Genomic DNA, 15,227 nt, shown 5'->3' with positions numbered 1-15,227 from the left:
TGTTACAATACTGCTTCTGATTTATGTTTCAGTTTTTTGGCCGCGAGGCATGTGGGATCTTAGCTCCCTGGCCAGGGAATGAACCTGCACCCACGGCATTGGAAGGCGAAATCTTAACCACTGGACTGCCAGGGAAGTCCCTTCTTTTTCTTTTTTGGTTAAAGCAGCTTGGCTTCCTGAGGTAATGTTATATATCTGTAGCAATAAGGTGAAAACGTCTAGCTTATTTTGTCAAATTCAACAACAATCCAGAGATTTAAGATCTGTGACCCCAATTTGTCATTTTATTTTATTGTTCCAAAAATATGGCTCGTAGACAAAAAAAATAAATGTTTTAAGGAAATTTACCTGAATGACATAAAGAATGTCTAGATAATTTCTAGCTGTCAGGTAAAACCTACCCTTCAAGATGGCAGAACACATAATAGCACATGAAAAGTATGTTCACCCAATGAGTAATTTAATTAATTGAAAAAATTAAATGCCAGTTTTAGTGCCAAATGCAGAAAATCTAAAGGAATGTATACTGTATTTCTGCCTTCCCTTCTCCACTTCCCTTCTACTAATATGGTAGGTTTCCAATGCTGGAAATCTTTAAAGTCCTCCATTCATGTACCCCGGCCCCATCTTTCATGAGGTTTTTCCTAAGACTTGTCATTATCAAATGTTTCACAAGCTGACACTGACAGTTCCCTAGGAAATACTGGTCTCTTCTTGCTTCATCAGATGTATTATTTCATTGGACAAACGGTGAGAAGCATCCAGACCCCAGATGAAATCCACATGAGCCCATTCAGGAATGTTCTTATGGTAGATGATGTTGGTCACCTCAGATAGCAGTATTCTCACGTCTTCTGGATTTGAAAGCGAGTCCTGACCCCAGTCCACATTGCTGTAGGGACCGTCATGTCTCTAACTTTGTACCTTACAGGAGCTGGCTAGAGAAAAGGAATAGTTTTTAACTGTAGATAACATTTGGACTTCCAGACTCATAATTTACTTTTCTAATAAACACAGTAAATATGCCTTGTGTTGTAATGAAAGGTGTGTGGGCACTAAAGCCATATAGAACTGCATTAAGAGTTTCTGCTCCAGCCCCTACTTGAAGGAAAAAAATTGACTTAGCCTCACTGAACCTCAGTTTCTTCATCTGCGAAATGGGGATGATATCTGAAATAATTTACTAGATTAAATGAGAAAACATCTCAATTGCCTAGCACTTTAGGCATTACATGTTCAATTCTTTTCCTTCCTATTAATAAATATTTAACACACAAAGTGCCTTTTAAAAGTTAACACTCCTATCTTTTTCAAAGATAATTTCACAAAGTTTCATGAGGCCAGATTTAGAGATACTCTACAGAGAAAGGCAAGAGGATGGAACCTACTGAAAAGGACTTGGGTGTTCACAGTGGTTTTCTGTCCTAACAGAAAGCCCTTGGGGCACGCCCAGCTTGACTGTGTCTCCAGAAACATGGGGAAGTCAATGGCACTGGAACTCAGGGAGTTGGACCAAGAGGAGATAAAAATTAGATTCCGGGTCCAATCCCACATTACCCAAAGAAGGTAATTAGGATTCCTAATTCTTGAGAACTTCCCTTATTCAAACAGATCTGCTAGATCAAGCTGGCTGACTGAGAGCCCTTGAGGTTAACCAACACTCAGAACTTTAACAGACATGTCGGGCTTCCCTGGTGGCGCAGTGGTTGAGAATCTGCCTGCCAGTGCAGGGGACGCGGGTTTGAGACCTGGTCTGGGAAGATCCCACATGCCGCGGAGCAGCTGGGCCCGTGAGCCACAGTTACTGAGCCTGAGCGTCTGGAGCCTGTGCTCCGCAACAAGAGAGGCCGCGATAGTGAGAGGCCCGCGCACTGCGATGAAGAGTGGTCCCCGCTTGCCACAACTAGAGAAAGCCCTCGCAGAGAAACGAAGACCCAACACAGCCATAAATAAATAAATAAATAAATAAATAAATACAAAAAACTGCTAAAAAAACCCCCCAAAAAACAGACATGTCAAGGTCCACTTCTCACTCAGAAAATCCACCTGGGAGCCGGGGTTCCAATCCCGGCAGTCCTTGTTTCTCTTTGTGGCTTTTAAGAATTTGAAGTTATAGCATCTGATACTGTGAGTTATAATAAGACATATGTATGTGGTCTTCATCCACATTTGTGGTACAGAGCTCCTAATAACCCTCGGAGTTTCCTAAGTGACAGGAGCCATAAAGTTGTGTTTTGTGACGTTAATGAGGCGATTTTTTGAACAGGATGGGGGCTGAGCTCCAGAAGTGGAGTCAAGCAAGTGATTAGAGAGTTGGAAATTTCAGTCCCATTCATGACCTCTGGAGAGGGGAGATGGGCTGGAGACTGAGTTCAATCGCCAGTGGCCAATGATTTAACCAACTGGACCTCTCTAAGGAAGCCTCCACAAAACCCCAAAAGGACAGGGTTCAGAGCCTCCAGGTTGATGAACACGTGAAAATGTGGGGAGAGTGGCCCCATGGAGAAGACATGGAAGCTCTGCTCCCCTTCCCTTGATCAGTGCATCTCTTTTACCTGGCCGTTCCTGAGTTATATCCTTTTATAATAAACCAATAATCTAGTAAGTAAAGTGTTTCTCTGAGTTCTATGAGCCAATCTAGCAAATTAATCAAACCTCAGTCTGAGAAGGGGGTTATGGGAACCTCTGAATTATAGCCAGTGGGTCAGACACACAGGTGACAACCTGGGCTTGCGATTGGCATCTGAACTGGAGGATAGTCTTGTGGGACCGAGCCCTCAACCTGTGGAATCTCATGTTATCTCTGGGTAGACAGTGTCAGAATTGAGTTAAACTCTAAGTCACCCACCTGGTGTTGGAGAATGTTTTGTTCATGGGGAGAAACTCCCCTCCACACACATATACTGGAATTTGGTGGTCAGACCTTTCTTTTATAGAGTAACTTAGCTATGGAAGGTTGGAATATTCTATGGAGACTGTAATATGTTTTTCTCATCTAACAGGTGAAAAGACTGAACTGAATGTCAGGTCTAGCTCTAAGGCTCTGTGAGTCTATGACACCTTTTTGCATGTGTGTTTTCTCTTTCTTTCCATGACCATTTTCTGGCACCTGCTCTACACAAGTCACTTTCTCTCTGACTCATGACCTTAAATGTTGATAAATTAAATCTTATCTTGGAACTGGGATGCTTTCTCTAAAGATATATTTTAGGAAACAATGAAAGAAGGATCTTAAAAATGTAGCTGGTACCTGTGATTGAGTTTGCTATTCAGAGGCACGACAGTGGTCTGTCCAATTTCCGAGACTTTATATCTAGACATACAGAAGTATATCTACAGAAGTGGATGTTAAGTGTGATATGAGACTCTCTAAGATTAGCCTGTGTATGTATTCTGCTCCCTCCAGCTTTATGTGTATGGTCAATATTTGCTTACATTCTCACACAAGCTAACCAATAATCTTCAGTGAAGGTTTTATGCTTAGAGAAGTTTAATACAAATTTCTAATTCTCCATAACTTTTGTTTTAAATTTTATTCCATAACATTGATTACACACACAGATTTTCTTGGGTAATATTTTTCACTTGCAAATTACAAATTCATTAAAAGTGTGACCAGGGAGAACTCTTATCTAGTCCAGTAATTTTTATTTTAAAGAGAAAGAGATTGAGGCCTGAAGAATCAAAGCAGCCTAGCCCTGATGGTACAAATTTGTAATGCAGAGGCAAAACTAATACAGTAATTCTCACTTGTCATTAATACTCTTTTTACTGTACCATGAACCAACCTCACCCCTGCCATCCTCATTTGTGGTTTTCTTCTGCTGTTGTTGTTTTTTAATCTTGAAAGATCCTCTAGCAGCCACCACAGACTACACCCTTCCCTTCACTAAGTCTACCCATCTTGCTCCTAAGAAGCCCTGTGCCTTGTTCATGGAGGCAGCCTCATCAAAAAAGTTCTCCTACTGCATTATAAAAGTGGTTCTCTTTAACCCTTAAAAGTCTCTTGGCTGGGCTTCCCTGGTGGCTCAGTGGTTGGGAATCCGCCTGCTAATGCAGGGGACACAGGTTCAAGCCCTGGTCCGGGAAGATCCCACATGCCATGGAGCAACTAGGCCCGTGCACCACAACTACTGGGCCTGTGCTCTAGAGCCTGCGAGCCACAACTACTGAGCCCACGTGCCACAACTACTGAGCCCGTGTGCCACAACTACTGAGCCTGCCCGCCACAACTACTGAGCCTGCGCACCTAGAGCCCGTGATCCGCAACAAGAGAAGCCACCGCAGTGAGAAGCCCATGCACCACAACAAAGAGTAGCCCCTGCTCATCTCAACTAGAGAAAGCCCTCGAGGAGCAACAAAGACCCAACACAGCCAAAAAAAAAAAAAGTCTCTTGGCTAAGCTTTGAACTTTTCCATTTTCAAATGAAGTCAAACCAGAACTAATTACTTTTTACTTGAATTCTTTCTTTTTCATATTCTTTTCCAGTGTATTCCCTGTGCTGTATAGTAGGACACATTGTTGTTTATCCATGCTATATATAATAGTTTGCATCTGCTAATCCCAAACTCCTAATCTATCCCTCCCCCCATCCCCCTCCCCCCTTGGCAACCACAAGTCTGTTCTCTATGTGTGTGAGTCTGTTTCATAGATAAGTTCATTTGTGTCATATTTTAGATTCCACATATAAGTGATATCATATGGTGTTTGTCTTTCTCTTTCTGACGTACTTCACTTAGTATGATAATCTCTATGTCCATCCATGTTGCTGCAAATGGCATTATTTCATTCTTTTTTATGCCTGAGTAGTATTCCATTCTACTTGAATTCTTGTATTTTACTCCTATTTCTAGAATAAACTGCCAGTATAACTTCCCTCTCACACATTTCAAAAGGATATATTTTTAGCAGATGGTATTTGCTTTTGTTACCTGATTTCCTTTTTCCAGATTCTTGGTCTCACTGCCCCAGTCAAATGCCTGAAGTTCCCCAGAATTCAGTGCCTAAAAGGAAACAAAAATTTATATGGCATTCAAATGTGTCACGGGATAATGGTGGGAGGAGGGGTGAAAATGTGCTACCAAGTCTGCAATTGTGAGGGAAGCAGAGAACAAAGGCTGAGGTTGCTCTACGGTTCAACTTTAGGATAATATTCGGGAGAGTGTAAAGGCAAGAATAAGGTCCTTTCAGGGAGAAAAATGTGCTATGGAAATACTTGACCACCATATTATACAACCCCAGAAAGTGTATCCCCATTGTAGTCTATGTAGGGGGATATCCTGCACAACTCTGTAGGCTACAATGGGAGAGCAGCCCCTAGAGTTGTGCAACGTGGTGATTCTGGGAGAAGATGACCAACATTTAATCCAGTGTAGAATTCTTTGGTTTTGATTATAAAATCTCTCTCTCTCTCTCTCTCTCTCTTTCTCTCTCACACACATACTAAAACATAACAATGACATTTGAAGAAAAATTTGACTAGGTTCTAAGTTGTTAGAAAAACAGATAGGACCAATATTTATGATTCATAGGTGTCATCATCACTATTAAAACTTTTTGCTCGAGTTAAAAGTCTCCCACTTTTTTTTAACAAAGTTGTATTTTTAGTAGGTGAGAATCTAAGGTTAGTGATGCTTAGCTCTCTGCCCTATGTACATTCTTATTTCCACAGCCAATTGGGGTCACTCTATAGTATCATCTATAATGAGCAATATTAGGTTCAGTGCTTCATCACATGTGAAAGAATAATTAGCAGTCACATTGTCCTTGAACTAATTCTGAAGGAACCCTCCACACAGCGCCTAGAGACAGTTCCTGTGACTGGTAATCAGGACATTCCCTGCTGTGACCTCATGTGAAGTCTGCGGCACAAAGGACTCCTGTGAAAATCTCCTTGGGTAATTAGGTCCACATTTGCATTTTTATGACTACTTGACCACACTGTCTTGCTGGAAGAGCCGAAAGGAGAATGTGGAAACGTGATCTCCAGCCTCATCTTTGAGATGGCTAGAGACTGAGAAAGGTCTCACTTGAACCATCTGAATTCACACTCTTAAGGTCCACTAAAGATGTCCTAGGGCCAATCCTTTCCTCCCGTATCCTGAAAAGTTTCAGTGTTCTAGATCAAGCTCACAGTTGAAAAAGCGTTGACAGAATCACGAGTCATCTTGGAATAAATGTGAAATAACTCCTGGGCTGTCCAAAGGGCATCCTTTAACTATTCCAGACAAACTGCACAAAGACCCTTAACAAAGACTACAAATTCAGCATTCTTACCCGGCTCCAGTGCAGGATATTTTGCACAGATGTTCCAGCAGGTGTGTGAGCGACATATACATTTGCTCGGCTCTGTAATAAAGCATGAGTAGTTTGTGGGACATGGAAAAACTCACAAGATGTGCACCTTGTCAAGACCAAATCTCCAGGCTATCAGACTAAGAAATGGGAACATCATTAAAGTATCAGCAGTTATCTATGAAACAGGAATATACACATGCACATAAGTAAAAAAATGCCACTAAATGTATCCTACATTCTTCATCAGAGAAAAGCTTCTCATTAGACATCTTGACTTCATCTTTTAAAAAACTTTCCTAGAGTAATTAAAGATGAAGGCTCAGGAACTGGGCCTGTATTCAAATCTCACCTCTGCTATATAATTTTTAGGTGAAATTGGGACCATTACTTAATCCACTAAATCTAATCCATAAAGTGGGAATATTGATAATACCTGTGTCATAGGGTTGTTACGGGGACTAACAGCCTGGCATATAATAAAATGCTTATCAAAAGGTAGCTGTTAATCGTATCATTAATTAAAAAGAGAAAAATCCTCAGGAATTAAAAACATGCTCCTCCAGCTGTTGGCAGATATCTCCCTCGCTGTCTGGTGTCCTTGGGGGTATTCTTCCCTCTGCAGAGAGCTGCCCTGCCCATTATCTCCCGATTACTGGTGTCATCTGCATTAAATGACTAGTTGATATGGGGGTATAAAGACCCAGCCCTCTGATGCTAACTTGGGACAATTCTGAAGGGTCATCCCACTTTCACAGATCCTTAGAGGATCAACTGAGGTTCCCACTGGGACTGCACAGCTGGAATTTTTCATTTTTTTTTTTGCGGTACGCAGACCTCTCACTGTTGTGGCCTCTCCCGTTGCGGAGCACAGGCTCCGGACGCGCAGGCTCAGCGGCCACGGCTCACGGGCCCAGCCGCTCCGCGGCATGTGGGATCTTCCCGGACCCGGGCACGAACCCGTGTCCCCTGCATCGGCAGGCGGACTCTCAACCACTGCGCCACCAGGGAAGCCCTGGACTTTTTTTTTGTCCACCAAATCCTGTTTCCTTCCCTTCTCTAGATGTTATCCCAAGGACCTAACCCCAAATCATTCTGCACACGAATCTCCATCTCACAGTATGCTTCCTGGGGAACCCACTGTCACACTCACCTAGTCGTAGCTGTGCCTTAGCCAAACCGAAACTCCCAGACAGCGTATCACAGGACTTAAGCTACTAACCGGAAGCACCCGAGTAGAAAGAAGAAGTAGGTGACGCATGGCAGTTTTCTCTTTTGACTTCTGGGTTCTAATCATATTTTTTTTGTATCTGTTGATTCACTGTAGTAAAGCTGCTTTCATACCTCTTCGATCTTTAATCTATGAAGTTAATGTGTAGTCATGCCCTTGTGCTAACCTTGACTCAGACCATGTTGAAGCGTTTTCCGCATATTATTACGATTTGAAGAAAACGGAGTTTCTTGGAGTACCGTTTCTCTAAGTCTTCCCTGGCGTTAGCTCACCCTCAAGGAGTGAGACTAATAACTCCTCACTTTGCTTTGGGACAGTGAGAACTCACTAGGCTCCCACTTACCATGTTCATGTTGTTCGTGTTAAATCCTCCCAGGAGTAACGTGATGTTGCTACAAATCTGGTCAATAATCACCTGGCCGCAAAGGTAAATAACAAACTGTCTGAGAAATCTGGTCTGGTAGAGAAATTCTTTTTTACCAAACAATCCCTGTAAAAATATGAAATGGAATAGTCGTTACATTACAGTCAAAAGAAGTGTCTCTAACGTAAAAGCGTATGTCTTAGCAAATGGGCTGGAAAACTCTTGTGCATAGACAAGGAATTTTCTGAGGAGTCACACACCTTGATCATCACATCTGGCAGCAACAAAAATTTGGCCTCACGGCTTTTTGCATGTTTAACAGTAGCTATGGGTGCTAAAGCAAAATACATTCTTATTTTCTGAGCCAGCTCTGGCATTGTGGAAAATGCAATAAAGCCTGCAAAAGAGAAATATGTCAGCATGGATATTGAATATCCTAGAACTAATAAAGTGCTTATTTTACTTTTATCAAGATATTTCAGCAATTACATGTGACTGTGTTTTAACTCTCCTGTGAAATTATAAGCTCCTTGACAGGGAAAAACAACAGCAGCAACAACTGCTATGTGTTCCCTCTGACATTTAGATACTTGTTGCCAAGTACTAGGTTCTCAGTGAATTATTCAATTAAATTATTGAGTCCAATAACATGGACTTTGAGAGGTAACTATATGTTAGACACTTTGCAGGAAACCTTCATGGTTCTTGTTTAATTCTCAGATTCTTGGGGGTATTTTTAATAAATCTTTACAGTGAGAGAAATCGAGAGTTTAAGAAATGGTCTTGTTTATTGATAAGAAGCACGTTCTGTAACATAATGGGTGTTGAGATAGCAGAGTTTTCTTGTTTTCCTGGATCTCTAACTTTTCTGGAACCCAAACTGGAACATAATCTAGTAGACAAGTTGTCTAGTGAACTGGATTCCAACTCTTATTTCTGCCATAGACTAGGTATGGGACACTGGTTAAGTCTAGGTATAGGTTTCTATACCTGTAAAATAGAGACTAATTCTCCCAATTACAAAGGGACAATCTCTTTGGAGCCTTTGGGAGGAAAAGGCTATCATATACAGCCAGGGCATGGCCACTATATTTGAAATACTATGTGTCTATTTCAAAAGAGCCTGTATACTCTCTGTTTAACCTGATATTTGCAGGTTGTGGAGAAGGGTGGGCAGAGAGAAACTAGAATCCTGTGGCCCTGAAACGGATAAGGCCAGATCAGAGAGAAGTGTGCGATGCCTGATCCCAGGCCTGGCTGTGCGCCATTTGCTCACATTTCTTCTGAGCATACAAAACCCGATTTCTTTGGAACCTACCCATGATGAATACTACCCTGTGAATAGCCGACATAATAGATCTTTTCCTGGCCCGTTTTCTGCAAAATAAAGTTTACGACTGCAGGAAGGTCAAACCTAGCCATCTCATCATAACTACAAGGGGAAAAGACAAAGTTATATGAAAAATTATAATCAGAACAAACAAAAGCAGCCCCCATGGTTTACAAGCAATGGCTTGAATTGTTGACCCCATCAGCTTGTTACTGTGCCCCTTACAACACTCAGAATGGACTTGTTTCAAACCTGTGATGCATGGGTGCCTCTGGGGTCACAGGCTGTTAGCAAACTGCTGTTTTCTCTAGATATTATCATAGAGAAATAACCATCTTAATGAACATTTAGTGAGCACAAGTTCCACCTGCTGGTGGAGGTGTCCTCTTATTCTATTAGCAGAACAGCACAGGGCCATTCAGCTTCTTTATATGAAAAGTATTAAAGATGCTGCAGGGGCCTTTCTCTGGTGAAATGGATAAAGAGAAAGTTGAATATCAATAGGTAATCTAAATAAAAACACTAAAAAACTTTTGTAAGAGTGTGAGAGATGTGTTAATCAAATTGATGGTCCCTAAGGCTTATTAGTTCCCCGTATATTTTTTTTTTTTTTTTTTTTTTTTTGCGGTACGCGGGCCTCTCACTGTTGTGGCCTCTCCCGTTACGGAGCACAGGCTCCGGATGCAGGCTCAGCGGCCATGGCTCACGGGCCCAGCTGCTCCGCGGCATGTGGGATCTTCCCGGACCAGGGCACGAACCCGCGTCCCCTGCATCGGCAGGCGGACTCTCAACCACTGCGCCACCAGGGAAGCCCCCCCGGATATTTTTAATACTGCCTGGCCTCATCTCCTTCTGGGGGTACTAGTCCTTGTCATCACTCAGAGAAGAGTTAGTCCCAGGATATTCATCTGAAAGGAAAGGAACCTACACTTCTCTCATTCCAGTCTCAATCACCTAACACCAACCACTATTCTCATCCCATTCACCAGACTAACCTTCTACTTGGGGAACCCAATTTACATAATCCAAAGAATCACTAGTCAGTTAAGCCAATTGGGAGATATAATGTTGGGATATTGATGAGCCAACCAAAGTAAATTATCTACATACCAGAAGCCATAATTCTTTTTTTTTTAACATCTTTATTGGAGTATAATTGCTTTACAATGGTGTGTTAGTTTCTGCTGTATAACAAAGTGAAGCAGTTTCTCTCACTTTGTCACAGCTTACCCTTCCCCCTCCCATATCCTCAAGTCCATGCTCTAGTAGGTCTGTGTCTTTATTCCCGTCTTACCCCTAGGTTCTTCACGACATTCTTTTTTTTTTCTTAGATTCCATATATGTATTAGCATACGGTATTTGTTTTTCTTCTTCTGACTTACTTCACTCTGTATGACAGACTCTAGGTCTATCTACCTCACTACAAATAACTCAATTTCGTTTCTTTTTATCAGAAGCCATAATTCTTTACCCAGTTCTCCCAAAGCCATCCACGTCCACCTCCACTCTCAAGATTTTCATATACCTGAAAGCCCAGAACTCATCTTGGCCTATGGAGAGGGTCTTGTGTTTCCGAGACCAGGTGTTTTCCCTGCTGTTCCCCAGCCACACATCAAAACACACATCTGCCAGAATGAAGCCCAGGCTGTTGTTGGGCAGGTTGGAAATCCAGTTGCTAGCATCTCCAAGCAGGCCATGCTGCAGTAACACCACAGGCCTGGGACCTACAAAGAAGTGAATTTCAACAGCGTGAAATATTCTGCACCTTTCTCGTTATCCCTTAATGTGCGAAAGATTTCAAGTGAGACAAACCTGTGTTCGAATCTTGATTCAGCTGCTTGCTAGCTTGATTATCTTGGCCAGTTACTTAACCTTTCTGTGCCTTGATTGCCTCGTGAAAAAAATAGTATTTTTGTTATGATTAAATAAAATAATGCATAAGAAGCAGATGGCACAACATATGGACACCCAGGGGGAAAGCGGGGGTGGGAGTGGTGGTGGTGGTGGTGGTGGGATGAATTGGGAGATTGGGATTGATGTATATACAGTAACATGTGTAAGATAGATAACTAATAAGAACCTGCTGTATAAAAAATAATAAAATTCAAAAAAAAAAGAAGCAGATGGCACAATGCCTGGCACAGAAAAAGAATCAATAAAGTTTGGCCTCTATTGTTGCTTTTGTGTAGTTATTATTATTACTAGACTTGTCTGGGATCAGAGAAAATTGGAAGTGCCCCAGGAGGTAGTCTAGTATAATGATTAAGATAATTATAAATAATAATCATAGCTACTATATATTAATAAAAAGAAATTATGTTATTATATATTAATATATTATTTATATATTATAGAATTATACATGAATATATGTGTATATATTAATGTTATACTATAAATAATGTATACTATATAACATTTCTATTAACATAAAATTAATATACAATATAAAATTAATATATATTAATAGTATTATAGAGTATATATAATTATTGACACACTGTTAATATACACACACATATACACACTTATAAAAATACATATATACACAAATATAATATATTGTATATTTGCTATATTAATAATAAATAAACATATATTATATATAATTATTAATAATTATATATAATTATTAATATTGCCATATATACATGGATATGTGTATATATTACCACATATATACATATATGTATATATGTTAATATTACCATATATGTTAATGTAATAACATTAACATATCAATAACATTAATTAACATTAATTAACATATTAATAACATTAATTAACATATTAATAACATTAATAACATATGTGTGTATGTTAATATTACCATATATACATATGTGAGTGTGTGTGTGTGTGTGTATATATATATGTATATATATGTAATGGTTTGATGATTACGGGCCCTCGTGAAAAGGACCCACAAGCCAACCTGATAAAAGTTTAAAAAGTCTTTTTAAAAAAAAAATTATTTATTTTATTTTGTCTTTGGCTGTGTTGAGTCTTCGTTGCTGCACGTGGGCTTTCTCTAGTTGTGGCGAGTGGAGGCTACACTTTGTTGTGGCGCTCAGGCTTCAAACTGCGGTGGCTTCTCTTGTTGCAGAGCAGAGGCTCTAGGCGCGAGGGCTTCAGTAGTTGTGGCTTGCGGGCTCAGTAGCTGTGGCTCGCAGGCTCTAGAGCGCAGGCTCAGTAGTTGTGGCGCATGGGCTTAGTTGCTCCATGGCATGTGGGATCTTCCAGGACCAGAGTTCAAACCCATGTCCCCTGCACTGGCAGGCGGATTCTTAACCACTGCAACACCAGGGAAGTACCTAAAAAGTCTTTTGTCACAAGTTTATAGACATCTTCCGGTTGTTTTCAGGATGAATTTCACTGGCCCTCTTTTTTTTTTTAACATCTTTATTGGAGTATAATTGCTTTACAATGTTGTGTTAGTTCCTGCTGTATAACAGAGTGAATCTATAGTATTATCTATAGTATTATATGAATCTATACATATACATATATCCCCATATCCCCTCCTTCTTGCGTCTCCCTTCCACCCTCCCTATCCCACCCCTCTAGGTGGTCACAAAGCACCGAGCTGATCTCCCTGTGCTATGTGGCTGCTTCCCACTAGCAATCTGTTTTACATGTGGTAGTGTATATATGTCAATGCCAGTCTCTCACTTCGTCCCAGCTTACCCTTGCCGCTTCCTGTGTCCTCAAGTCCATTCTCTACATCTGTGTCTTTATTCCTGTCCTGCCCCTAGGTTCTTTAGAACCATTTTTTTTTAGACTCCATATACATCTGTTAGCATATGGTATTTGTTTTTCTCTTTCTGACTTACTTCACTCTGTACGACAGTCTCTAGGTCCATCCACCTCACTACATATAACTCAGTTTCGTTTCTTTTTATGGCTGAGTAATATTCCATTGTATGTATGTGCACATCTTCTTTATCCATTCATCTGTTGATGGACACTTAGGTTGTTTCCATGTCCTGGCTATTGTAAGTAGAGCTGCAATAAACATTTTGGTACATGACGCTTTTTGAATTGTGGTTTTCTCAGGGTATATGCCCAGTGGTGGGATTGCTGGGTCATATGGTAGTTCTATTTTTAGTTTTTTAAGGAACCTCCATACAGTTCTCTATAGTGGCTGTATCAGTTTATATTCCCACCAAAAGTGCAAGAGGGTTCCCTTTTCTCCACACCCGCTCCAGCATTTATTGTTTGTAGATTTTTGAATGATGGCCATTCTGACCAGTGTGAGATGATATCTCATTGTAGTTTTGATTTGCATTCCTCTAATGATTAATGATATTGTGCATTCTTTCATGTGTTTCTTGGCAATCTGTATATCTTCTTTGGAGAAATTTCTATTTAGGTCTTCTGCCCATTTATGTAATGGGTTGTTTTTTTGATATTGAGCTGAATGAGCTGCTTATAATTTTTGGAGATTAATCCTTTGTCAGTTGCTTCATTTGCAAATATTTTCTCCCATTCTGAGGGTTGTCTTTTGGTCTTGTTTATGGTTTCCTTTGCTGTGCAAAAGCTTTTAAGTTTCATTAGGTCCCGTGTTAGGGAGTGTTCTAATTTCATTCTTTTACATGTAGCTGTCCAGTTTTTCCAGCACCACTTATTGAAGTGGCTGTCTTTTCTCCATTGTATATTCTTGCCTCCTTTATCAAAGATAAGGTGACCATATGTACGTGGGTTTTTCTCTGGGCTTTCTATCCTGATCCACTGATCTGTATTTCTGTTTTTGTACTAGTACCATACTGTCTTGATTACTGTAGCTTCGCAGTATGGTCTGAAGTCAGGGAGCCTGATTCCTCCAGCTCTGTTTTTCCTTCTCGATTGCCTTGGCTATTCGGGGTCTTTTGTGTTTCCATACAAATTGTGAAATTTTTTGTTCTAGTTCTGTGAAAAGTGCCATTGGTAGTTTGATAGCGATTGAGTTGAACCTGTAGATTGCTTTGGGTAGTATAGTCATTTTCACAATGTTGATTCTTCCAATCCAAGAACATGGTATATCTCTCCATCTGTTTCTATCTTCTTTAATTTCTTTTATCAGTGTCTTATAGTTTTCTGCATACAGGTCTTTTGTCTCCTTAGGTAGGTAAGTATTTTATTCTTTTTGTTGCAATGGTAAATGGGAGTGTTTCCTTAATTTATCATTAATGTATAGGAATGCAAGAGATTTCTCTGCATTAATTTTGTATCCTGCTACTTTACCAAATTCATTGATTAGGTCTAGTAGTTTTCTGGTAGAGTCTTTAGGATTCTCTATGTATAGTATCATGTCATCTGCAAACAGTGACAGCTTTACTTCTTCTTTTCCAATTTGGATTCCCTTTATTTCTTTTTATTCTCTGATTGCTGTGGCTAAAACTTACAAAACTATGTTGAATAATAGTGGTGAGAGTGGGCAGCCATGTCTTGTTCCTGATCTTAGTGGAAAGGGTTTCAGTTTTTCACCACTGAGAATGATGTTAGCTGTGGGTTTGTCACATATGGCCTTTATTATGCTGAGATAAGTTCCCTCTATGCCTACTTTCTGGAGAGTTTTTATCATAAATGGGTATTGAATTTTGTCAAAAGCTTTTTCTGCATTTATTGAGATGATATATGGTCTTTATCCTTCACTTTATTAATATGGTGTATCACATTGATTGATTTGCATATATTGAAGAATCCTTGCATTCCTGAGATAAACCCCACTTGATCATGATGTATGATCCTTTTAATGTGCTGTTGGATTCTGTTTGCTAGTATTTTGTTGAGGATTTTTGCATCTATGTTCATCAGTGATATTGGCATGTAGAAAGCTGGCATAGCAATTCCCATATCAGATGAAATAGACTTTAAAATAAAGACTCTTACAAGAGACAAAGAAGGACACTACATAATGATCAAGGGATCAATCCAAGAAGAAGATATAGCAATTGTAAATATTTATGCACCCAACATAGGAGCACCTCAATACATAAGGCAAATGCTAACAGCCATAAAAGGGGAA

The 15,227-nt window shown here is 40.1% G+C and overlaps 2 protein-coding genes across 4 annotated transcripts in view; one reads left to right on the top strand and one right to left on the bottom strand.

The window, feature by feature from the left end:
- ANKRD22 (ankyrin repeat domain 22) overlaps positions 1-4,881 on the top strand; it is a 31,517-nt gene extending 26,636 nt beyond the window's left edge. The window contains exon 8 of one of the 3 annotated variants that reach the window (XR_008616180.1): positions 2,267-4,881. The gene's annotated coding sequence lies outside the window, so the exon portion shown is untranslated. Of the gene's footprint in view, positions 1-32; positions 647-2,266 lie in introns of those variants that run through there. The other 2 variants (XR_008616179.1, XR_008616182.1) reach the window with 2 other exon arrangements.
- LIPM (lipase family member M) overlaps positions 670-15,227 on the bottom strand; it is a 20,380-nt gene continuing 5,822 nt past the window's right edge. Inside the window, 8 exon segments of the mRNA XM_055081427.1 lie at positions 670-881; positions 884-938; positions 4,933-5,004; positions 6,278-6,349; positions 7,870-8,016; positions 8,151-8,326; positions 9,225-9,322; positions 10,746-10,944. Coding sequence (XP_054937402.1) covers positions 694-881; positions 884-938; positions 4,933-5,004; positions 6,278-6,349; positions 7,870-8,016; positions 8,151-8,326; positions 9,225-9,322; positions 10,746-10,944 — 1,007 coding nt within the window. The 3' untranslated portion in view covers positions 670-693.

This window comes from Physeter macrocephalus, chromosome 20, assembly GCF_002837175.3.
Source record: "Physeter macrocephalus isolate SW-GA chromosome 20, ASM283717v5, whole genome shotgun sequence".
NCBI lineage: Eukaryota > Metazoa > Chordata > Mammalia > Artiodactyla > Physeteridae > Physeter > Physeter macrocephalus.
The sequence above is the reverse complement of the archived record's forward strand: the minus strand, read 5'-3'. Positions and strand labels throughout refer to the sequence as shown.